The 24,540-nt window shown below is 40.3% G+C and overlaps 1 protein-coding gene across 10 annotated transcripts in view; it reads right to left on the bottom strand.

The window, feature by feature from the left end:
• WNK2 (WNK lysine deficient protein kinase 2) overlaps window positions 1–24,540 on the bottom strand; it is a 172,952-nt gene that overhangs the window by 13,836 nt on the left and 134,576 nt on the right. For 7 of the 10 annotated variants that reach the window (XM_074957804.1, XM_074957799.1, XM_074957800.1 and 4 more), the window contains 5 exons: window positions 21,684–21,898; window positions 19,025–19,240; window positions 18,053–18,151; window positions 10,426–10,470; window positions 8,807–9,066 (listed from right to left, as the gene is read on the bottom strand). In XM_074957804.1, the coding sequence (XP_074813905.1) occupies window positions 8,807–9,066; window positions 10,426–10,470; window positions 18,053–18,151; window positions 19,025–19,240; window positions 21,684–21,898 (835 nt within the window). Of the gene's footprint in view, window positions 1–8,806; window positions 9,067–10,425; window positions 10,471–18,052; window positions 18,152–19,024; window positions 19,241–21,683; window positions 21,899–24,540 lie in introns of those variants that run through there. The other 3 variants (XM_074957801.1, XM_074957806.1, XM_074957802.1) reach the window with 3 other exon arrangements.

Here is a 24,540-nt window from a genome sequence, read left to right as displayed (position 1 = left end):
AATATCAGATGCTGGTGTCCTGGTGCAAATGGCACAAACACCAGAACCTTGTGTTTCATTCATTCAGTTAAGAAGTGTGAGAGTGTGTGTGTGAGAACCATAAGAGTCTTTGCAGAATATTTTGGAGTTGTGTCTCCTAGCTCATTGACAATGTTTCCGAAAAAGCTAGGTTCTCTGGGATGAGAAAGAAGAAGCAGAGCTGCGTCTTTACTTTCTAGCTGATTCTTATACACTGGACCATGACAAGTGGCACAGAATCACATGGCTAATCCTATTCTGAATGGATTTTACATAATTCACAGTGTTTCCCTATTGGTTTCATTTTTCTGCTTTTTGTTCTCGACATTTTGTTTATTAAGCTAGCCTGGGCTTAACCATGCTAGATAAACAAACACATAGTTCTCACAATGAATGGCGCCATCAAATGCATTGAAAAATTGCATCTAAAGTCACATGTGATACAAAGAACTTCCCTGGCAAAGAAAGAAGTGAATTATGCTAAACCAAATTAAGGCCACTTCAATTCCGAACGAGAATGTCCACACAGGGGTTTAATGCAGTTTAACTAATTCACTTTGAATTCACACCTTTAGTTGGCTTAGATTAATTTTTGAGTGGCCCATGCAGACAAGCCCTTAATGAAGTTTTTAGACATGCTAAAAAGCATTTTATAAATAAAACATTATTGAGAGGGAAGGAGGTGAGCAAGTCATTTTTCTTTTTCTTCCTCCCTTGATAATCCTTCCCCATCACATACACTGTACTTATCTTACTTTAACCACATTCATAACTATGCAAACAATGCATAATTATATATTAGGAAACAGTCAACACAGATGACATGTCTATATGATATATAAAGCTACCTGACATGCAGTAGCTGAAGTGAACACAGGACAAACCTTAAGAAACCACATGGCCAATGCAACCAAGCTATAGAGAACAGAGTGAAAAAACAGATGCAGGCTTCCATCCAAAGTCCACCCATTCTGCTGGAACATGTCATGACCTGGTTCTCTCAAACGGAGTAATGGAAGTTCCTCCTCTCTCCACCTTCCCCACCACTCAACTACAATCCACTCAAAATGCTACAGCTAAACAGATCTTCCTTCCCTGGTGTGTTGACTCTGCCAGCATCCCTCTGCTCTAATCTCTTCAATCCCTTCCTGTCTAGCTACAGCTCAAGGCTACGTACAGCTCCGCTCCTGCCATATCTCAGCCTTTCCTTCCACATACCCCCCACTTTGCGTACTACGCCTTCCAAACTCTTCTGACCTTAATAAACCTCTGGTCTCTCCAGTGGTGTGGGAACTATGGGTGCTACCACACTCCCTGGCTTGAAGTAGTAATACAAACAAAAAATACATGGTTTCCATCATCAGTACCCCCTGTCCCAGAACCCCTAAGTCTCTCCCGTGGCTTTTTCACACTCCCCCTTACAACCGGAAGAACAGTCACACTCCTGAGCACCAGATCCTTCCTTAGAATACTACTCTTCTGGCTAGCCTTTTACTGTCATCCTCCTCCTTCTCCACTGCTATCCTCTCCTGTGCCCGGTATACTCCTAAACAGTAATTTACCAAATATGTCAACACACAAAACAACAGTAAAACAAACAAAATGGAGACATGTGGCGGTAAGTAGGAAACAGTTGTCTTTTTTTCTGCTCCACCTCTTTTGACTGTCTTTTCTTGCCAGGCTAGGTCTAATGTGCCAGTCACACCTAGTGTGTGATAAATTGGTGTATATATCCTATTTTCTAGAGATTAGATCTGGTCAGTTCTCACAGTGCAGCACAAGAAGATTTTTACTTCAACCAAACTTGGTGGGGCGAGTATGATCGTGGTCATATCTACAATACTACTAACAGTAATAATCTAGGATCACCACCACCAAACAGAATATGGCTAGTGCTGGTGGCTAAGAGAAGTAGAACTGGGATGTCACTTCACGCACAGACTCCTCTTTCCTCCCGTCATCGGACAAGAGGTCAAAATACCAAGGGGTATGAAACAATTGAGAACTGGCATCAGATGGTCCTGTCAATGCCCACTTACTTGGCATCTAGACAAGCGAGATGTATGGAAAGCCAGTCTGACAGACGGGGGAAGATAGTGAGTAGTGGATTCTGTTCAAGCACAAAATTTCATCATAGTTCCATTGTTCTTCCAAGCCAACCAATATGGAACACAGCAGAACAAGTGCTGACAATCTCCCTTCCTTGTCCTTGCCCCTACGCCTACTTCAGAATTCTTGCTTCCTAGACAGTTAACTAGCTAAAATAAAGCTCACACAGATGTATGAAGTTTTGGTAACAGACAGGCTTTAAGACATCACATGCCGGTGACAGAAAAGAGGATGCGCCTTTTATAGAGCAATCACATCACCGACTCAAACATTTTTTTCTGCTCACAGCTTTCCTTTATGGTTGTTTCTTTTATAAGCATTTAGAGATCATGTAGTAGCAGGAAGGAAAGCCCCTAATTAGTGAATTCCTTGATCCCCTGTCATCTTCAGGTGATATGTTTATCCAAAGAACATTCAATGCACTTTATACATAAGGCAGTTTTTATATTACTTGCCGCATTCCTGTGTTTTTGTGGTGCCCACAACTACCTACAAGAGTTGGTTATTTCAGTCCTTGTCCAGCATGGATTAGCAGTTGTGAAAATTTTATTAGGTGGCTTGACATCAATACCTACAAATTATCTCCCTTTACATTTCTACCTATACTGTTGGATGATCAGTTTTCATGCATATTTCCTATCTGAAAGGGAATAAGTCACATGAAAGCTCAGATGAAGACATTCGACCGGTGTTTGAGTGTTCCATAACACTACTGAAAATTGGAAGGTATTTTTTAAAAAAAGGTAAAGGGTAGTGAGTATATTTCATACTCAGAGTGCCAGGCAACATGGTGTGGTTCACTGTAGGAATTCTCATTTCAATAGGAACAAAACAGAAAGCTGTTCCTTTTTTCCCCTTGGAAGGGAAAGTTAAAGTCCTCCTTTGCGAGCCCAGTCTCATGTATTGCCTACTATGCTTCCAACTATGGAGAGGGGGAAATTAAGAATGAGAAAAACACTATACGTCTGTATGCAGTTGGTCAAGCACATCCACCAACATTTCAAAGAGCTATTGGTTGACTTCCCCTTAAAAGAGCAGCTCTCACTTTAAAAAGTTACCTGTAATATCTTGTACTCACACAGCAAACAATTTGCCTATGACAATAAAAGGACCTTAAGGGAAACAGAAATGTTCTTTCAGAAAAAATACACAAAGTTTGCTGACCGTGTTATAGGCTGAGGGAGAAGCAGATCGTATGTTCATACTGAGCTCTAGGTTCATGGGTGCAACTCCTATTAATATTAATGGAGGTTCTGAGTAGAAAACAGGCACAATGAAGATGTACAGATTTGGATGGAAGGGACTTTCCAGCCCATCTAGTCTATCCTCTGCCAATGCAGGTTTGTCCCAATGTTACATCACGATTGCTTTGCCCAATTAAAAAAAACAAAACAAAACAAAAAACCAAAAACCTAGACTGCCTCCGGTGGTAGATGCTGCCACAGATGTCTTTAGAACCTAAAAACGGCCCTACTGGGTCAGACCAATAGCCCATCTAGCCCAGTATCCTGTCTCTGACTGTGGCAAGTGTCAGATGCTTCCGAGGGAATGAACAGGCAATTGTCAAGAGATCCACCCTGTTGTCCAGTCCCAGCATCAGGTGGTCAGAGGGTTAGGGACACCCCTGTAATGGGGTTGCACCTCTGACCATCTTGGCTAATGGCCAGCGATGGACCTGTCCTCCATAAACGTATGTAATTCTTTTTTCAACCCAGTTATATTTTTGGCCTTCACAACATCCCCTGCAATGAGTTCCATAGGTTGACTGTGCGTTGTGTGAAGTACTTCCTTTTGCTTGTTTTAAACCTGCTGCCTATTAAGTTCATTGTGTGACCCCTGGATCTTGTGCTATGTGAAGGAGAAAACACCACTTCCTTATTCATTTTGTCCACACTATTCATGATTTTATAGACCTCTATCCTATCCTCCCCTTAGTCATCTCTTTTCCAAGCAGAACAGTCCCAGTTTTTTTAATCTCTCCTCATATGGAAGTTGTTTCATATCCTTAATCATTTTTGTTGTCCTTCTGTTTACTTTTTCGGTTTCTAATATATCTTTTTTGAGATGAGATGGCCAGAACTGCACGCAGTATTCAAGGTGTGGGCGTACCATGGTTTTATGTTGTAGCATTATGATATTTTCTCTTATCTGTTTCCTATTGTTTCCTAACATTCTGTTAGTGTTTTGGACTGCTGCTGCACATTAAACAGACGTTTTCAGAGAACTATCCACAATGACTCCAAGATCTCTTTCTTGAGTGGTAACAGCTAATTTAGACCTCATCATTTTTATGTATAGTTGGGATCGATGTTTTCCAATGTGCATTACTTTGCATTTATCAACATTGAATTTCATCTGCCATTTTGTTGCCCAATCACCTAGTTTTGTGAGATCCTTTTGTAGCTCTTCAGTCTAATATCTTGAGTAATTTTGTATCATCTGCAAACTTTGCCACCTCACTGTTTACATCTTTTTCAAGATCATTTATGAATATGTTGAACAGTGCTGGTCCCAGTACAGATCCTTGGGGGGGCCGCTATATACCTCTCTTCAATGTGAAAACTGACCATTTACTCCTCCTCTTTGTTTCCTACTTTTAAACAGTTATGGATCTATTAGAGGACCTTCCCCCTTATTCTAGGACTGCTTAGTTTACTTAATAGTCTTTGTTGAGGAGCCTTGTCAAAGGCTTTCTGAAAGTCCAGGTACACTATATCCACTGTATCACCCTTGTCCATGTGTTTGTTGACCCCACTCAGAGAATTTTAATAGATTGGTAAGACAAGATTTCCCTTTACAAATGCTGTTTTGACTCTTCCGACTAATCGTATTCATCTGTGTCTCTTATAATTCTGTTCTTCACTATAGTTTCAACCAATTTGCCTGGTAATGAAGTTATGCTTACTGGCCTGTAATTGCCAGAATCCCCTCAGGAACCTTTTTTTAAAAATTGGCGTCACATTAGCTATCCTCCAGTCATCTGGTACTGAGGCTGATTTAAGTGATAGGTTACATACCACAGCTAGTAGTTCTGCAATTTCATATTTGAGTTCTTTAGAACTCTTGGGTGAATACCAGCTGGTCCTGGTGACTTATTACTGTTTAATTTATCAATTTATTCCCAAACCTCCTCTACAGACACTTCAATCTGGGACCGTTCCTCAGATCTGTCACCTAAAAAGAATGGCTCAGGTGTGGGAATCTCACTGATGTCCTCTGCATTGAAGACTGATGCACAGAATTCATCTACCTTCTCCGCAATGGCCAGGTCTTCCTTGAGTGCTCCTTTAGTACCTCGATCGTCCAGTGGCCCCACTGATTTTTGGCAGGGTTTCTGCTTCTGATGTACTTAATTTTTTTATGGTTAGTTTTGGAGTCTTTTGCTAGTTGCTCGTCAAATTCTTTTTTGGCCTGCCTAATTGCACTTTTATACTTGACTTGCCAGAGTTTATGCTCCTATTTTCCTTTGTAGGATTTGACTTCCAATTTTTAAAAGATGTATTTTTGCTTCCAACAGCCTCTTTTGCTCTGTTTAGCCATGCTGGCTTTTTTTTGAGGGGGGGGGGGTCCTCTTTTTTTTTTTCTGTAAGAGATTTGATAGAGAGTTATATATTTTAAAGCCAGAAGGGGCCATTGGATCATCTAGTCAATCTCCTGTATACCACAGGCTAGGGAATTTCACCCATTTATCCATGCATTGAGCCAAATGACTTGTGTTTGACTAAAGCAAGAAAGGCATTCAGTCTTGAATGGAGGACATCAAGAGATGGAGAATCCACATCCCTTCCCTTGGGAGTTTGTTCCAATGGTTAATAACCCTCCCTCTTCAAAACATGAGCCTTCTTCTAATAAGAATTTATCTGGACTGAACTCCCCGCCCGCAGTTCTTGTTATACTTCTCTGCTAGGTTAAAGATCCATTTAGCACTTTATATTTTCTCCTTGTGAAGGTTCTTAGCCACTGTAATCAAGTCAACTCTCAATCTTCTTTTTGGCAAGCTAAACAGATTGAGTTTTTAAGTCTTTCCTATAAGATATTTTCTCCACCAGCCCTCATAATTTTTTGGCTCTTTTCTGCATTCTCTCCAATTTCCCAGCATCTTTTTAAAAATACTGACAGCAGGACTGGACACACTATTCCAGTACTGGACTCCCCAGTGCCATACACAGAAGTGTAATCAGCTTCCTGCTCCCACTTACTACCGTGACATCAGTGGGCAATTTTTCCTGTTGTCCAGGTTAAGTGTTTCTCGGCTCAGCTTCATCCCGCTTCTTCTGGTTATTCCTCTTTGATCATCATAAACCATTCCTGTCTCCCTTAATTTCAAATCCATCCAAATATCTCTAGACTCACAGAAGATTTTAACGCCCAGGGCCACATGTGCCATTGGAAATCTCCCCCTTAAATCACATCTGTCGCCCTGGTTTTGCCAGCGAGGGCTGGAGTTCCGAGTTGTGCCTCTAAGTGGCCTAGGCCAGAAGGGCAGAGCTAAGGGCAAGTGGGGGTAAGGTGGCTGTGAACTACCTTTGCACCCGCAGGATTCAAGGCTGCTCTAGAGGCCAGTGTGGACTCCAGTGTAAATCAGAACGATCAAAAGATGCTCTAGTTAATGACAGTGTCCCAGGGCTGCCTGTGGCCTGCTCTGCAGGTGCAACATCCACAAATCCCTGTTGTGCTGTGGGGACTTGCCACCTGCCCTGGCCCTGCCTCCAGCGTGGGCCTGGCCAGGCTGAGCACATAGGGCTGCTCGCACTGGGGAAATCTCCCTGGTCAACAGCAGTGGGGCTTTTACAGCTCCTGTAGATCGGTACAGTGGCATATGGGGCCCTGGGTGTTTGGATTTTAACCTTTCCTTGTAAGTCATTTCTTCTAAAAACTCCACCATCTCTGTTACTTCCTTGGACAATAGCCTTACTTTAGGATGGAATATATCCCCAAACACTCTGCAGACTATATGTGGAATATTTCCCTCCATCTCTCCCCCACCGATATTCTGCCACACCCCAGATGGAATATGGGAGCTCTTAAGCAGTGCACACATCACCAAACAGCTTAGGATAGGCAATAAAGACAACTGCTCAATGGCTATTATAAAGCGAGTTAGGCAAAACACACTATCATTACCCAAACTGGAGCTTGGGCAGGACACCTGGACTAACAGCCCTAACTTGTGCTGAAGTCTCAGCAAAGGCAGCTTTCCAACTGCAAAACCCCTGTCGTGGTGTAGAACGGGCAGAATGACAACTACTGGATCCCCCAAATCACTTCCTGAAGCACCTTTGGGGGATCTCCCATCCAAGAACAGACCAAGCAAAAGTACGGGTCGCTTGCAATAACTGACAGGATCTACAAACATGGGTATTGTTGTGAAACAATGTGCTCATTTATTATGTATCTGGGCAGCAAAACTGCATCAGCATTTTGTAGAGAGGGGTTAGGACCCTCCCCCCTTCTTGTTAAGCTCTGGCCACTCAACAGAAAAATTATGTTTTAAACAGTTTCACTGTGCTGTACGTTTGTTTTCCCCATCAAATCTGCCCTCATGTTGCAGTGACACACATTTTCACTTTGTCCCAGGAAGGGAAGTCAGCAAACTCCTAAGCATGTGTTTGGACAGCACCTAGTTCAATGGGGGTGAATCTCCCACCACGACTGCAATGCACAGGTTTTTAAAAATAGGGTTTTTCTAGGGTTTATTTATTGTTTGTTTGCTTGGAGTTTTGTTTCTGCCAAAAAAAGTAACGTTTCTCCATCAACATTTAGTTCTTTCGATTGGAAAAGATCACTGTACAATTGCCACAGTGGTTTTTTCCTCCCTCATCTTTATTGCTGTTTTATTTCTTCTAGACTCAATTTTCAGCCTCCTGAAAAATGAAACCAGGCAAAAAACAACTGGGCAGGGAGTCATTAAGTCCAGAAGAAGACACTGCAGGCCAGGAAGAATTGTGGGGCTTATGTGAGGTGTAACTGGGATTCATTGTTTGTCTCTCTCCTTCATTTTTGTGCCTGCAGGGATGTAGCATAAGCTCTTATGCTCAACACCGTCAGCTCAGCCATGAAGTCAAGCGTGTGCGCGTGCACAGAGATGCACACACATCTCAGGCTATTCAGCTGTGCCACTGAACAGAGGATTAGCGGGTAGGAGATGCTAGTGCTTCCACTCCTCACTGTATTCGGGGTCATCTGAGTGACGATTTAAAAGTGTCTGTAGTATGGCACTGCTCAGCCAGCAAGGGCAAGCTGACTACCCACTCGACACCCATCTCCTCCTCAAGACAGAGTATTCACAAAGTGTCTGGCAGAATGAGAGCCCGCAACATACTACCACCAAGCCACTAGTCCAGCAACCATTCTATATGAGGAAGATTAACATTAAAAAAGGAGAGGGATTTTAGCAAAAGTAAAACCTTGTTTAAGTCAAGCAATGTATGGATCACCAGCCAGCGTGTTGCTGTTTATCAACTATTAATTAGCAGTTCTTAATTTTAAAAATATATATTGGCCCATAGGTTACCAAAATTAACTCCTGAAGACCAAAAAACATAAGCTATTTTAGTACTTAGTGAAGTGAAATGGACATTGCAGTATATTTTAAATTTATGTCCTCCTCCTCATATGAGTTCTGCAATGGCTGTCAGATACATGGCAAAATGTATGTTCTTCAAGGAGCGCCACTTACTCCACACGTCTCATTCTGTGCCTGCATGGGATTAGCCTTTGGCTCCATGTCTTGCCTTTTTTGGTTCTGCTTTAGTTGGTTTAAAGAAGGTTTTGACTGTGCCGCGCCAACAGTTTTGCTTGTCCACTGATCCACCAGTTTGTGAAGATCATCGGTGAATGTTCCTTTCTTGTTGTTACTGTTGTTCGCTTGCACCTGGACCTGCAGAGCTGGTGGTGGTAGAGGCTCAGGACACGTTACAAGACTGTTTGTAGACGATCCTAGAAAGTCACACACAAAGAAAAGGTCAGCTACGTCATCGTTAGCGCACCACTTTGCTGCTTGATTGATGTTGCTCCCGCACTATGATTCAAAAGTTTGTATTTTTTGTCCTTTAATGTCCTCATCCCTTTCTAAAGAACATCTTTGCTTCAAAAAATGGTCCCTGTACCCACATTGATAGTTATGTTATTGTGCATCATCTATGCCACAGCAGTACCTTCCCCCAGACGAAGTTATTTAGTAGTGCTGATGTAACACCACTTATAAAAGTATCTCCACAGATCATTACCATTGGAATACAATTTGATGGAGCTACTATTAGCTTTTGTGAATCAGGATTTTACTAGAGCAAAATGAAATGCATAGATGATATGCACTTTTGTTAATACTTATGCAAGTTCATCCAAGAAAAATAAGCTTAGAAAGTATAATGTAGGTTTCCAGGGTTAAGAGAGGACACTGTTGAGTTGGTGATGCCTCAAAGGCTACAGAAGCATTCACTCTTTCTCTCTCACACACAGTTATGGAAATATTTGTCCCATGTCTGTGCTGGAGCTCCACTTCCTGGCAATTTAGTACTATGCCAAAATTAGCACTGAACGGGAAGTGACGAAAGGTGCGGATTTCAATTTCCAGGGAAAACATTAAGTGAAACAGTTTTAACAAATGCACTTGGATATATTCAAAATATAATTTTAAGCAAAGACCATCTCTTCAAGCAAAAAGTTCAGCGAATTGGAGTGAAAGGATTTATTTATAAACATCAACACAGAGTCGTCTTTTTCTGCTAACATGAATTTTCCAGCCCATAAAGTGCATTGGGATTAACCTACTAATGTTCCTCTAGTCACATAAAATACCCACGCCCTCCTTTAAAGGATCATGCATTCACCCTCTGGTGCGGCTTCTATGTGACTCCTGCTCTCATTCTTTTGGGAAAGGGACCAGTGAGAAGATATGTATTTTGAGGACAAAGCTCTTCAAATAGTGTTCCATATTTCATGCATCTCAACAGGAATGAGGTAGCGTCAAGCTATAGGGTCAGCCAGCAGCAAAATGGCAGTTTTATAAAAACTGTACATAGAAGATTAGACACAAGCACTTTACTCCGTTCTCTCTGACATATCTCACACAGAAAATACCCCACAATTATCTTGCAGCATGCACGTGTCCCAAAGCGTCACGAGACATGCACTGTGACTCAAGAGATACCTGCTCACAATTCATATGCAGCCTAATTTAACGTCAGCAAAGGTACAACAGCTGCTTTTAAGTAAACAAACTATATTTTAGTCAAAAATAAATAAAACATCCCATGCTATGAAAGAAATACTGAGAAACAAAAATGGGATAGTTACTACTACTGTGATCTTTGCCTAGACATAGTCGTTTCAGGGTGGACCCTATAAGGTAGAACAATACAAAGACACACAGAGTTAGGCAAGGCTAAACACAACAAGTCTGATGGACAAGCTTCTGTACTTTAGGCAATCAAAAAGTAGTCATTATGCAAGGAGGAGCAGACAGAAAGTCAGCAGTTCAGGTGAGTAAAGGAAATCTAAATAACTGGGCAGCCCAAACCTACATTAATGTGCAACCATACAAAAGCTTTAAAGGACATAACTGTGTGCCAAGAACAAGATTCAGTAAACTTGAAGATTTTTTAAAAAAATCACCTTGGCTTCCAAATAGGGCTTTTTTTGATTCCTACTCTATTTATGCAGGGAATGATGTCAATTCAGTTCATGACAGGATGCCAAAAATGATTTCAGTAGCAAGTAAAGCTAGTCTGGCTGCAAAGACTAACTGTAAAACAACCCCAAAAGTCTTGTTTTACCAGTCCAAAAAGATACATTGTTCTGCAGGTCTGAGGCCAGTTTTTTAACTGCTTCTGTAATAGGATTTGCGTCTAAATGCAAAATTCTGAATTAAAAAAAGCCACAAACTAGTTTCCCTTTCATGTCTCTTCAAGGTGCACAAACAGTCCAGCACAATAGCAGAGGTCTCATTTTTAACCATACTGTGTATTTTTCAGTATTGCCTTATTGTTACGTTCTCCATCATTATTTTTACAAGTTCAGCAGAATATATGCTCTTACGATGCCAGGCGTCCAGACCACTGTCTGAGTGTAAGGTCTTGCCAGGCAGGACCACCATTCCCTATCGGAGCATCAAATTTTCTGAAAGATATTTTGGACTTTGGTGAGAATAAAGCCTAATGATGGTATCCCAGGGGGTGCATATCTGGGCAGGGGCAGGTAATAACCTGCTGTCTAGGCGCACTTCAACATATGAGCAAATCAGAGGGCACAGCAGAACCCAAGACAGTGTGGGTTCCCCTGCCTAGCAGCATGGCACCAACACACAATAGTACTATGGAAGAGAGCCAGGGTTAAGCTCAGGGGTCTTGGTTCCAAGTTTAATGGGGACTCTGAATGAGTCTCAGAAGCAGAGAGAAGGGAGACAATTCAGAACTAGAACGAGAGGAAAAAGAAAGAGACAAACTCTTTTGGCATGGGTGGCACAAGAGAAAAAGGGATCTGAAAGAGATTATTTTTATTCTCTACACACAGCTGAGTGATGCTGTTCACCCTGTAAACAAACAGAAGGACATTTCTGAGGTAGTGTCATGCTTGATTTGTAAGTAAGGAAATCCCAGTATTTTAGTACTCAGCTCTTTACACTTAAAAGGCAGATACAAGCACACACAATAATAACTGAAACAGAGTTTGGGTTGCATTTGATTGATTTTTGTTCTTTTGCTCTTCAATACCTCCGACATACCTTACCCTGCCTTTCTCCACCCTACAGTCACAGCCCTTATTACAAATGTCTCAGTGGGACTAAAATTAGGTGGTCATTTTGCTAACTCTCTTGCAATACTGTAGAATGCAAATAAGAGCATTTGGCTCCATCAGCTAACATACACAGTGAAAAGAACTTTTGTATTAGTGCCTGGAAAATATAAAAGCAGGCAGCAGATTACTGCACACGCTCAGATCACTATGTTTAAAAACACCCTGCAAAACAAATACACAAACACATGCACCATGTCAACTAGGGCCCCAAAGCTATAAGCACTTCAGTATATGAGTGGCTAGGCAGGTGAGTAGGCTCACTGAGTTCAATGGTACCATTAGTGTGTAAAGTTACTCAGCCACGTAAGGGTCTATAAGAAAGGAGCCTATTAAACAAAAACATTAGGAAAGTAAATCACCAAAAATAGGGCTTACTTTTTCAAACAATACCTCTGCAGAACATTGCTTGGAAGACAGGAAACATTACCTTGACTGAGATAACCCCTGAAGCAGAGTACTGAAAGAGTCTGAAATGTTTATTTTTAAAATGCCTTCAGGTAATAGCTACAGCTGTTGAACTTAAATTCAGGCACTTCATTTATAAAGGTAAATCCAATTTGCATTTATTTTGTTATCACTTCTGAAACAAAGGAGTGTAGGAGATGGAAAGCTATGAACAGGATGCAAGTAATTAAGATATGAAGTCTGACCTGCCTTAGGGTGGTAACAGTAAAGTGGAAGGGAGTCCCTCAGATTTTAGAGATCATCACTAAGAAAATTAGGCAGCTACCATATTTTCCAGGACCCACAAAGTCTACTGTCCTACTCGTTCATCAACAGTTACCAAGAAGCTTGTAAACTTTAAAAAAAAAAAATTAAACTTCTCAAATTTTTATAAACTGTTGGACCATTTTCCATCAGATGCTCAAGTATTTAATTCATTGCTATATAGACACTTGAGAAAAAACGTTTTGGGAGGAATTCGTAGAAGTGCCAAATTTAAGAGCACACACTCCAATGGCGCTTTTGAAAACCCTTCCCAAAGTCCATGCAAGATCTTTCATTGAATGTCTGATTCTCGTGGTACATAAATAGGCTTGGCAGAATTGGATTTTTTAAAAAATAATTTGATAGATAATGTCAATGGTTATTTTGAAGCATTTTTTATATTTTCATCAATTTAAATTTTCGCAGCTGTGGGAAGTATGGTCCGACTACTTAATGAAAGTAGATGTTGAGATTCAAAAAGTTAAAGCTTTATAACCATTAAAACGTAATGTGTCAACATCGTATGTCAAAATAAACAAAACCGATAGCCTTAAACCAAACTCTAATCAGTTTAAAAGCAGCATTTTTCTTACTTTGCCTATCTGTAAATTTTGATCAACATTGATGGAAATATTTTCTCATCGGTTTGCATATGTACGGTGAAAATCGACATGAACTGACATTCACCGATAAAAATCGAATCCTTCCAAGCCTATATATAACCAGCAGAGGGAGCAGAGGTTAACAATAATTCTGGAACTGCTCCAACACTGATTATGCCAAAAACATCCCATTCTACTAGAAATGCAAAGAAAGATCCCACACCGAACAAAGTTAACAGATCAAAAAGCTGTCTGGGAAGGACACTGTGGAAGTGTTCAGGCTTTGGGGTCATGTAAACAGTGGAGGAGGGGAAAAGGGGGGGGAAATAATTAGCCACAATTTTCAAAAGCAGCCCTTGATTTTGGGTGCCCCAGTTGAGACACGTGGTGCCTGATTTTCAGAACTGTTGAGCTCCCAGAACTGCTTCTGGCCTCGACTGAAGTTATGGATTCTCGGCATTTCTGAAAATCTGACCCAAGTTTCTGCCGAAGTTAGAGATCCAAAAACGAAGGTACCGAAAATAAAGTGGCCATTTGGCCGTACTGGTCAATTGTCTTGAAATATCATGGTCTATCGTTAAATAGGAAGGACAAGGAGTTACATTCTAATCGGCCCTGATCCAGCAATTTACATTATGGAAGCAGACTGCTATGCCTGCACAGAACCCCACTAACTTCAGTAGGGCTCTGTGAGAGTATAGATCTCCATCCAGATGTAAATTGCAGGATTGGGGGCTGAATTTGTATATCTGAAGTATAAGAAGTAGGAACAACACAATAAGTGCTGGTCTACACTATGTGGGGAGATTGATCTAAGTTATACAACTTCAGCTACGTCGACGTACTTAGATCTACTTACCGCGGTGTCTTCACAGTGGTGTGTGGATGGGAGATGCTCTCCCATCTATTCTCCTTGCACCTCCTTATTCACCGGAGTCGATGCTAGAGTGATCGGCGGTCGATTTATTGCGTCTATACTGGACACCATAAATCGACCCCCGATGGATCGATCGCTGCCCGTCGATCCGGCCGGTACTGTTGATAAGCCCTTAGCATAGACACAGCAGTGACGAATGCTCAGCTAATTGAATCCACAGAAGAAGCCTCTGCACAAGGGCTTGTTTGTAGAAGAAAGTTGCACAGGCGTAATCTAAGGTGTCACTTTAAAAGAATTTAATCAAACCTTTTTCAAACCCCTGTCTGGAACCTTATTTCAGTATAAGAGTAGCTTTTTCTGCACTTAGCTTAAATTGACTGGGAAGAGGTATAAGCTAAATTGAAATAAATCACTCAAATGGAAATCAGACTGCTCACACAGGGGTTTCCACCAGCTAGCAGTGAGTAAAAAAACCAAAATTTTAAGTGCAACTGGTGCAACATTCCTTTGTAGATGAGGCCTAAGTTCCTGCAACTTTGAGGAAAGTTTTTTTGTCACTTTTGTGGGTTGAAGGGTCATAAAAACGTGGTGAAATATCATCTGAACAAGATGCTTCATAATTTAGGATATGTTGTATCTGATGCTACTTGATATTTTAATGTGGCTATACATTAATTGCAGATGGGAAACATTTATGTTCACTTCATTGTTCTTCTGGTTTCAAACTCAAGAATTCCAAGGGAGACTTAACATATATTTGTACAGACTCCCACCCTGCCTAATGTTTATATCATAAATACACTCAGAGGGTGTGATCCTGCAAGGTGCTTAGAGCTCCAGACTCTTAATTAAGTCAATGGGAGGGTGGGTGTGGGTGTCCAATATTGTGCAACAAGCACTCAGAGCCTTGCAGAACAGGACTCTCAATTAGCTGTCTGCCTGGTGAAGTAAGATGGAAATTCCTTTTGACCTTCTGTGGTTACTTTGTCTACTGGGATGGGCCACAGTTATTTTAAAGAGTCCTGATTATGACAGATTTTAAATAGTGCTATAAAAATATAAATTCTTAACATGTGACTTTTCTTTTTAGTATTAACAATTTGCTGCCTCACAACGAAGGTATGCTATATACTGGCAGTGATACATAAATGCTTTAATAAACCACAAAGCATGAACTCAGTTAACATTAGCCATTTTATGAAGTACAGTTGCTAAGTATATTCCTTTCTAATCCTTAACACAACTTCTTTCTCCAGCTGAAATAACGTTTTCTTATATGCAGACCATCCATGTTACTAAACTAGTTAGCAATTATGAGTGAAGAGTGGGAATCTTGTAAGTGTTTTACACCTAAGCACTAACAGGCAAGGGTCAATGTACCAATTTCTAACCTGGAGGGAAAATGTTTAAGAGTTAAATATGCCAGAGTACTTACAGTAGTTTCCTGACATACATGTCCGTTCTTGTCAGTAAACGCTAAAACCAAAAGGTATTCTAGGAAATTGATTAAAGGGATTATATATTTACACTAAAGATTGCTTCTGAATATCAGTGGAATCCTGGCTTGAGGTTACTTTTGTTTAAAAAAAGATGGAGTCTGAACTGTAAGATTTACACCCAAAAGCTGCAGCAAAATTGTTTCCACTCCAAGGGACAGATTCTGATCTCACTACACTTCCACAAGCATACAACAGAGATGCATACAAGAGCACATTTTGAATTTGGTCCAAACTTTTGAAATTTGTCTACTGGACCAACTCAAACTGAAAGACTTGAAAGTGTTTTTTAGACCAAGAGGTGGCAGTTTCCTTGAGGGTCCCAGTCTTTCAACTCCCTGTTGGGACCTTCAGAAACCTGGGTCCCTACAAATGCTACATTGTCATGGAATAAGGACTAGATGCAGCTCCATCTAGATGGAGCCACTAGAGAAACATCCTTTCCTCTCCTTGAATTGAGTGCACAGCAATCTCTTAAATTAAAAAATTTAAAAATAAAAGGTCTATTTTCTGAATTGGAATGGTTCTGGATGGATGTATTTGTGCTAAGTGTTTGGAACTCTGCCCTGACCGAGTACCATTCGGAGATGGGGTAGTACGGCTCATCTCAATACACTTCACTCAAACGAGACACAGAAGAGACTATGTGGACTGAGAAAGAGAAGGTTCATCCACCCAAGAAATTCATTATTTAGGCATTGGGGAAACTTAAAATAATTAAGTACTGACATGTTTTCTCTATCAACTTGAGCCATGGCTGCCATATGCCCCAAAAAATTAAAAACAAGATTGTTTTTTCTTTGGTTGAGGTAGAAATTATCCCCACTATTTTTGCAGCATATTGAATAGTAAACCTGTGACAGAGGAATTAAACCATTTCTGGGAATTATTTGTGCAGCTAAGGCTACAGCCATGTCCATTACACTTCTGATTTTTTCCATCCATCAGTATACAGAGAATTCCTCAGGTTCTTAGGATAAAAGTCCCTCTATTCAGAGCATTTTGAATCATCAATGATCTTTAAAACCTTGCATACCATAGGCTGAGGGGTAAACATCACTTTTCACCAGCTTGGATGAGTGGAGTTCCGGGGATCTCAAAATGAAAAAAAAAATCTATTTGAAAAATACTGTTTACTTAGAAAATTGGAAAAATTTATTTGAGCGGTCTTGTGTCTTTGATCTGCATCACCTGAATAATGATGAGCAATGTAGAACTACAATGGGGAAAGTTCGATATCAATGCAAACGAACACTGAGTTGACTGAATATTTCTTCAAGAACATTAGCCTTATTAACATTATATGTAAGTGGCCTATAGTACCTGATCAGTACAATATATCTTTATTGTACAAGCAAAATCTGTTTGTCCAAAAAGCAGCATATTTGTTTGGTGAAAAAAGATTGTATTTCAAAATGAAAAAGTTCTATTAAGTTTTGCTGAACTGCCAATTACTTTAGAGACAATGCAAATAAAATATGTGTTTCATTTGAGCTGGTGCACAGTTATTTGAAATAAAAGAAGTACTGGATCCTGACAATCCATTTCAAAGTATCATAAGAAAGTCTGATAAAGCTTTTTACTTATTGGTGCTTTGATGAACTGCTAAATGACTTCATCTCTGAGGTCACATAAGGTCAGAAGAAAATAAACTGAGTAAAGTGCTCCAGCCAGATTAGTTTATACGAAAAGGTAAATGGAACTCTTATTTGGTGTAACCAGATCTTTCTATTACTAACAATTATACTAACAAGAGCTCACATAAACTAATTAACAGCTCTTAATGTGGAAAAACACACCACCTGAAAAACACACTTTGAAAGAACTAGCTGGAGCACTGTCATCTCAGCATTTCCACATGCAAGGAGCAGGGGAAAAAAGAAAAGAAAAAGAGAGTGGATATAAACAGTACTGTATATTGTTTTAATACAGCCCTTGTATGGAAGTTATACCCTTCAGTGACCTTCTAGTATTGTATCAGCTTGCTACATGCATGTCTTCGTAGTCCAAACATGTGTGAAAGAGACCATTCGTCTACAGAAGGTAGGATTTCTTTTTGTTGTCGCTGGAACTGGGACAGCAGACATGTATATTTGCCACATTGCAAATAAAAATATTACTTCAACATAAATCACATAAAGGACAAAAGCTTTGATACGTCCAGGGTAAAATTTACCATAAGGCTATATAATAAATAATGAGATCTTCCACACATGCTTTTGGTACCCAGGCATGAGCCAAAAGCAGTGCACAAAAGCCTTCATATGAAAAATGAAAATAAAACTAAGGAGTGTCAATGATGATAACTTAAAAGAAAGAAAGAAAAGATGGTGTAGAAGGAAAGGCATCCTGCCAAACATATTAGAGATATAAAGGATGAGCTTGGAAAAAGGGGGACAAAAGAAAGATGGGTTGTGATAAAATACAAAAGAACAAATACAAACAGATGGACAAAGACACAGGTCCACTGAGGAATCTGGTACGAGGTTTGCTACTAGATTTATAGGTCACTCTCTCAGACGTTTGGTGGAAAACCGTCCAGCCTGCAAATGAATATAAAGGGAAGAAAACAAAGACACTTATAAAGTACAAATAACTGTGATCAGATGTCCTATACCATCAGTCAAATCAGATTTGTTAATCATCCACATCTCCATTTTAGCCTTGCCAAGGAGGAGTAAATTAATTGACCATATGCAAAAGGATGCAACAACAGCAGAAGAGAATAGATATTCTGTAGATTAGTTTGGCAGGATGTGCAATGTTGAGCAAGGTATTTTAATCATCATAACAACTTTCAATACATTTGGCAACAAGTTCAAAGTCTAGCACTGCTAACTCAGTGGGAACTCAGGACTGCATAATAATGCAGCCTTGACTGACACCTCTATACTGTAGACATGATACCAAAATCATGCAAGAATTAACCCCTCTGATGCTGGTAGATTAGGTTCCCCCACATCATCATATTTTTATTGACCCAGTAGTTATAATGGGGAACTTTGGGCCCACCAATATCAAGGGGTTAAGAGAAAATAGTATGAATCAGGGGAAACAAAGTTAGCCTTCTGTCTATTGTCATTTTTTTCCAGATCTCAATAAGTCAGATTCCACAAAAGATTAAATCTGGGTAAGTCACTGTTTGTAAAGGAAAAGGCATACTGTTCCCTAAGGACAAGGGATTCTTCTGCAGTGTTGATTTATTTTATGCTTTGGAAAGTCTCCTATTTATTTTCACTCACCTAACCTTCTGCTACGCCTAATTTTTTTACAGGTAAGTCAGTAACTTGCATTTATAAGGCTTGCATACCTACATTGTCAGTAAAGTTCCTCCTAAATCATTTAAGTTTTAAGTGGTATGTACTAATTTTGGCATGTGCTGGAAGACATGCTGAGCTGTAGGTACATAAAATCACCTTGGCCAGAACTTCCATGCGCATTGCCTCCTTCGGTGGCTAAGCCGGAGCAGATGTCAGAAGACAAAGAGGCCTTGACTGAGCAGGGTTGCTGTGTCTGAACTGAATTTCCAAATGTGGCTGATGTGGAGGAAGTTACTGCTGTTGCTTCAGTTGAACCAGCATGAGTTTTAGTTGTTTCTTTGGGGAGGGACTCTTTGCAGTCTGACAGATTACCTAAAGAAACAAACAAAATTGCAAATGCCACCATAAGGAAACTACTACAGAAAAATCAACCTTGTGTAACTGGTAGTTTGCCACTGAGAGGAACAGCATCGTAAAATTCTAAAGAACTGGTAGAAACATACATCTTTATGGGAAAAACTGCATCTGAAAAGAATTTACATACCCCCCCATGCCTGCCCAGCGTCTGCAAGATGAAAAGCCACCCCATCCAATAGCGTTAATTTTTATGCAATGCCATTAGGTCACTTTTCAGAGACAGTTGTGAAGTCAAGAAAAGCATTGTTCTAAAAGTTGCAGAAGTGCCTCAATAGGAGATGGAACACATTCTAGAAAGATGGAGCGGAATTAGTGGGACCCTACACCCAACTATGGAACGTATAAGGAGTGGACAAACTGGAGAACGAGTGAGTGAGAAGCAAAGGGAGATGAACAGAACGTTAGAAAGGCAGGACTGGGAAAAAATATCAGGTTTTAAAACCAGAAGAACTTTGAAATTCACTTGGGAGATGGAATGAAAGCTAGCAAAGCTGACTGAGGATGGGAGTGATATAATCAGAATACATCAGTAGTAATGTCAGAGACCTCCTGAAGCTGCAAAAGGATTTAAGAAAGCTAAAGAAGCAGCCATTTCAATAGTCATGAAGGAGAGTGATTAAGGCATGAATAAAGGATTTATTCAAAATCAAGGAAGCTGGTCAGCTTCCTACAGCTTAGCAGAAAAAGGGAAAATGATAGAAAGGGAGATGCATGAGGGAAAGTGTGCAGCAGAAAAGCATTCCAACCAGCAAGGCTTAAAGATGAGTGATAGTGGAGACAGAATTACGTGACAAGACATTTTAGGCAGAAAGAGGCTCTGACTTTCTGAAACATTCAGGTAGTGAGGGAGATGGTATGCTGATGTGAGACAAGTGAGAGGTCAGAGCGGGCTGAGAGGGGGGTGTTGTTGGCACAGAAGGAAAGGAAAGGAAAGGAAAAGGGTAGAGACATCCCGGAGATGGTCTACAGACTAAAAACACATGGACATGAGGGTTAGATACCATCATAGGGAACTCCATATCGGAAGGAAGGAGACAGTAAGGCATCCACCAGAAATAAGCAAAGGAGTTGCTAAAACGGGAAGGTTTAAAAAAGAGGAGTTTGCTGGAGACACTGACTCATACAAAGTGGATCATGGCATGTCAGTCTTAACTCTGAATGTCCTTGCTTTTGCTATCTTAATTTAGATTCTGGTTTTTTGTAAAAGAAAAAAAAAAGTCTATAATTAAAACTGACATAATGCAATTCACATTGGTACAGAACTGCAGTCAATGGAAAGACGACCTATCGAATTTGAAGTACACCACCAAGAGAGGAAGAGCTAGTTTGCCATCACAGACTTCAAATGAACTAAGTTCAGCAGGAATTACTCGTATTCTGCAGCAGGAGAATTGGGCACTGCCTATCTAAGTTCCCCTACTCAATTACTATTTTATTACTTTTCCAAACAGATAATGCCAAAGACTGACTGCTGTTGGTCACGCAATCCTGATCACAGATTTCGCATCCATATTAACAAGTATTAGAAAACCCCTCAACACCTACCTGAAGTGAAAGGCATCAATCACAGCTTTAATTTGTTTTTTGGCAAGTCCAATCCAATCTTATAGAGCATCTTTTAGAAAAGAGAGATCACAAAACGCCATACACTCAATGCAGACTAACAGTATCTAAACCATAAATACAAACATGGATAAATTACCTTAGGGAGAAAGATGGGAAAACAAATGGATTTAGGTTCTATCCCAAACTAAAACTGAATTGTGACATTGTTATTTTATTTGTCAAGCACTGAGAGCATGCTCGATACCTACACACAAAATACTAACTGCTTCAGAGGAAGAAATCTGCACTAGGTAGTTATGGAACAGCTCGTGAATAGGGAAAACATTTCTTTCCAAACCTGAGTCAGAGGTCAGCTTATGCCCTGAAGCATGAGGGTTTATATCGCCTCAAAAACTCTTGATTGTTTTCAATTCTTCCTATTTTAATGCTGGGCGGGTTTTTTTAACCCATATAAATGTACAATGCATTTTTTGGAATCCTGCTGGAGGTGAATTATACCCAAGTAACCACACATTACAGCTATTTTGTTTTCTTCTTATCTCATCATTGCTGGCAGAATATTACCTTTTCATATAACCAAGCACTACAGTTAATGCAGGGAAGCCATGGGATCAGTACTGGGCAGCTGCAATAAGAGGAGATCACAGAGAGATCTCTTAAAAGTTGTCTACAGCAGGACGTTTCAATCACTGTAATAAAATTATTATTATTTCACCTTTCATTGTCTTCACCCAAATTCAGTATAATTACCTAGCTGGTCAGGGACAGAAAATAAAATACAGGTGCTCCTTATACTTAATGGGATACAAGGTTTTAAACCAGTGGGACCTACTTGTGTTGGAAGGTGCAATTTTGAGCTGCTGAACCAGAGGATTCCATAGTTTCCCAGCTTTTAATTTATTTTTGCTGGTTCTTCGCCGCCGGCCACTTGGTGGGGCTGAGTGAAGAAAACCCACTTTGGGTGGCAATGGTTTGCCCAGCCGGACGTACAAAGCCTCGATCTCATTCTTCTGTTGAGTCTGCAGTTCAGCAATTTCTTTCATGTGCCTAACAAAAAATAAAATAAAAGGACATCATGCTAGCTACTTGTCTGAGAAAATGCCAGACCCAGATGGCATTTACAGTTACCAAAAAAACCCCTCATGTTGTACAGCAAGCTATTCCTCATCCAAGAGCGTGTACATGTGTAAGCATTCCACATAGGAAACACCATCTAACCCTGTATGCATGGACACGAAGAAAATGAGTTTCAATTCACCGCTCTAAATTTACTCTTCGAGGATTAGGTTATACAGAGACTCCGGTAAAAAGAGGATTTTCAGAATCCAAAGCGAATGTGATTGGTTTGGATACAAGATCTGAATTTAACTCAAATGTTTCCAGAACTTCTGTCCCTTCAAACCAGTGCTAAAAAAAAGTTGTCTCTAGAAGTATAGTTAAATTAACTGGGAGAAGTGCTGCAGGACAAAAAGCAAAAGTAAGTGTTTAAATTAATGCAGTGACACAAGAACCTAAATGGCCACGTTTCTTATAATGCAGGATGGATTGCATCTAAATACCCTTTGAACACACACTGAATTGTTTTCTAGAACACCCTTATATTCCAAGTTAAATTCTAACTTTACAGTAAGATTGGGAACCACTGCTTCCATTTTTCTCCCATCACATGCTTAGAGAAAAAGAACCATGAGTAAATGGACAGGTCTGAGGACTAGCCATGTGACAGAGTTTCATTTCAGGCTCACCACTTCAAATCCAGCCCAGGTCAGTAGTTGGGCTGTTAACATTTGACTGCTCAGGGGTCCAGTCATGTGTGACATGAGCTGGATGTCTTCATCCAGTTCCTCTTGGATAGGTATCTACTTAAAAAGTGAGTCCAAAGGTAATGGTCGAATTGAAATAAGCCTGAACTAGCCTCTAACCCCAAAGATTACCCAGGACTGAGGCACTCTGGAAAGGGTAACGTGGGGAAAGAGCTGCACTACTGCTACCTATCCCATACCAGGAGAATTCATTCTTTAGGGTTTTCAATCCAGCACCTTTAGGGATTACTGTATTTACTTTTAAAAAAAAGAGAACAATGCCACTGAGAGGGAAATGGCATTCACTTTGCACAGCATAGCCAGTATGAAGCACTTCTCCCACTTGAATACACTGAAAGGTGCTCAAAAGATGAGTTTAATAACAACCGGCTTTCTGGAGTTTACTGCTCATGTAAGTTTGCAACCAACTCACTGAAGAGGTCATGTTATCTGTGACATGCTATCATGTTCTATAGGGTATGACAGAGAATTACTTTTGGGAGACACCACCATAAGCAGTATGCTAAGAGATGCTAAATGTAATTTAATTTACTATTCCAGATGCATTTTGATAACAAGAAGTACTTTATACAAGGATACATTGAACTGCTTGGATGAGGAGAGTGAATTCTGGTTTATTGTAGACGTGAGCTGTAAAACCTACAATTTTTTATAATCCTCTATGCTCCTTATGATCTACGCAGCCCTGACATGTTTTTCCCCCCTCTCCAAGCAGGTCGTCTTCTGCTTGTGTTTACATTAGAAAAATCAGATCTTGTTTGCCGTGGTTTTGCTAGAGGGCTCTACAGACCACTGTATATCTAGTAGGTTTATGACACCACAACAGACTGATGTCTTAGCCTGTGAGTGCAGGAGGTTTTTTTTTTTTTGGTTACACTTGTTTAAAACTTGGTTGTCTGTTTTGTTAACACGTATTTCATTAAAAAAGCTTTTCAGGTCTTAATATTTCATAAAGCAGCAAAAAAGGACACAAAAGCCACTTCCCCCAGACCCATTTTGCCGGTGACATTCAAAGCTAGTTAGAAAAGAACAAGCAGCGATAATTAAGGAAAACTAAAAAAGGGGGATCCCAATATTGGTGACTCCAACTGAAGAAGGCAGCGCCTGACAAAAAGAAAAACATTTTGCTCAGGGAGAGACTCAAATCCAAATGCGGGCAACAGACATTGCCAAACTTTAGGTAAATTTGAATCCAGATCCAAACAGTGCAGCTCAGAAACACGACTCCCTCCTATATGACAGGATCATGAATATTTCTCCCAATTAAATCAGAAGTTGTAGTTATTATAAAAACAAACTTTTAGTAAATGGGCTTTAGCAACAAAAAAATATCTGCTTCTGGGATGGGGAAATCTCAAAAGCTCCAGCTCAGTAACCAGATTATTCCTGATTATCTTTTATTTGCATTGAAGTAACATCCAGAGCTCTCAGACTGGGGCCTCATTGGGCTGGGTGCTGAACAAACATCAGGGACATTTCCTGCCCTGAAGTTAACTGAATTCTTTGGTTAGGAAATTGGGGCTAAATTGGTTCTCTCTGGCTCAGAACACACACATATAGGCTTTTGAGGTATTTTGGTATTTTCATGTCTAGCTGGAACTAAGGCCATGTCTATGGTGCTGCAGCTCTACCGCTACAGTGTGGACACTTCCTATGTCATCAGAATGCGGTTTTCCGTCAATGTAGTTAACCCATCTCTCCGAGAGGCAGTCGCTAGGTCAACAGAAGCATTCTTCCGTCAGCCTAGCCCTGTCTACACCAGGGTTATGTCAACCTAACTATGGCACTCAGGGCACAAAATTTTTTCACAGTCCTGAGATGTGCAGCAAGGCCGATCTATTTTTTAAGTGTAGACCAGGCCTAAGA

The sequence above is a fragment of the Natator depressus genome, chromosome 7 (genome assembly GCF_965152275.1).
Source record: "Natator depressus isolate rNatDep1 chromosome 7, rNatDep2.hap1, whole genome shotgun sequence".
NCBI classification, from domain to species: domain Eukaryota; kingdom Metazoa; phylum Chordata; order Testudines; family Cheloniidae; genus Natator; species Natator depressus.
Note: the sequence above shows the minus strand (reverse complement) of the source record. Positions and strands in the feature narration are given on the sequence as shown.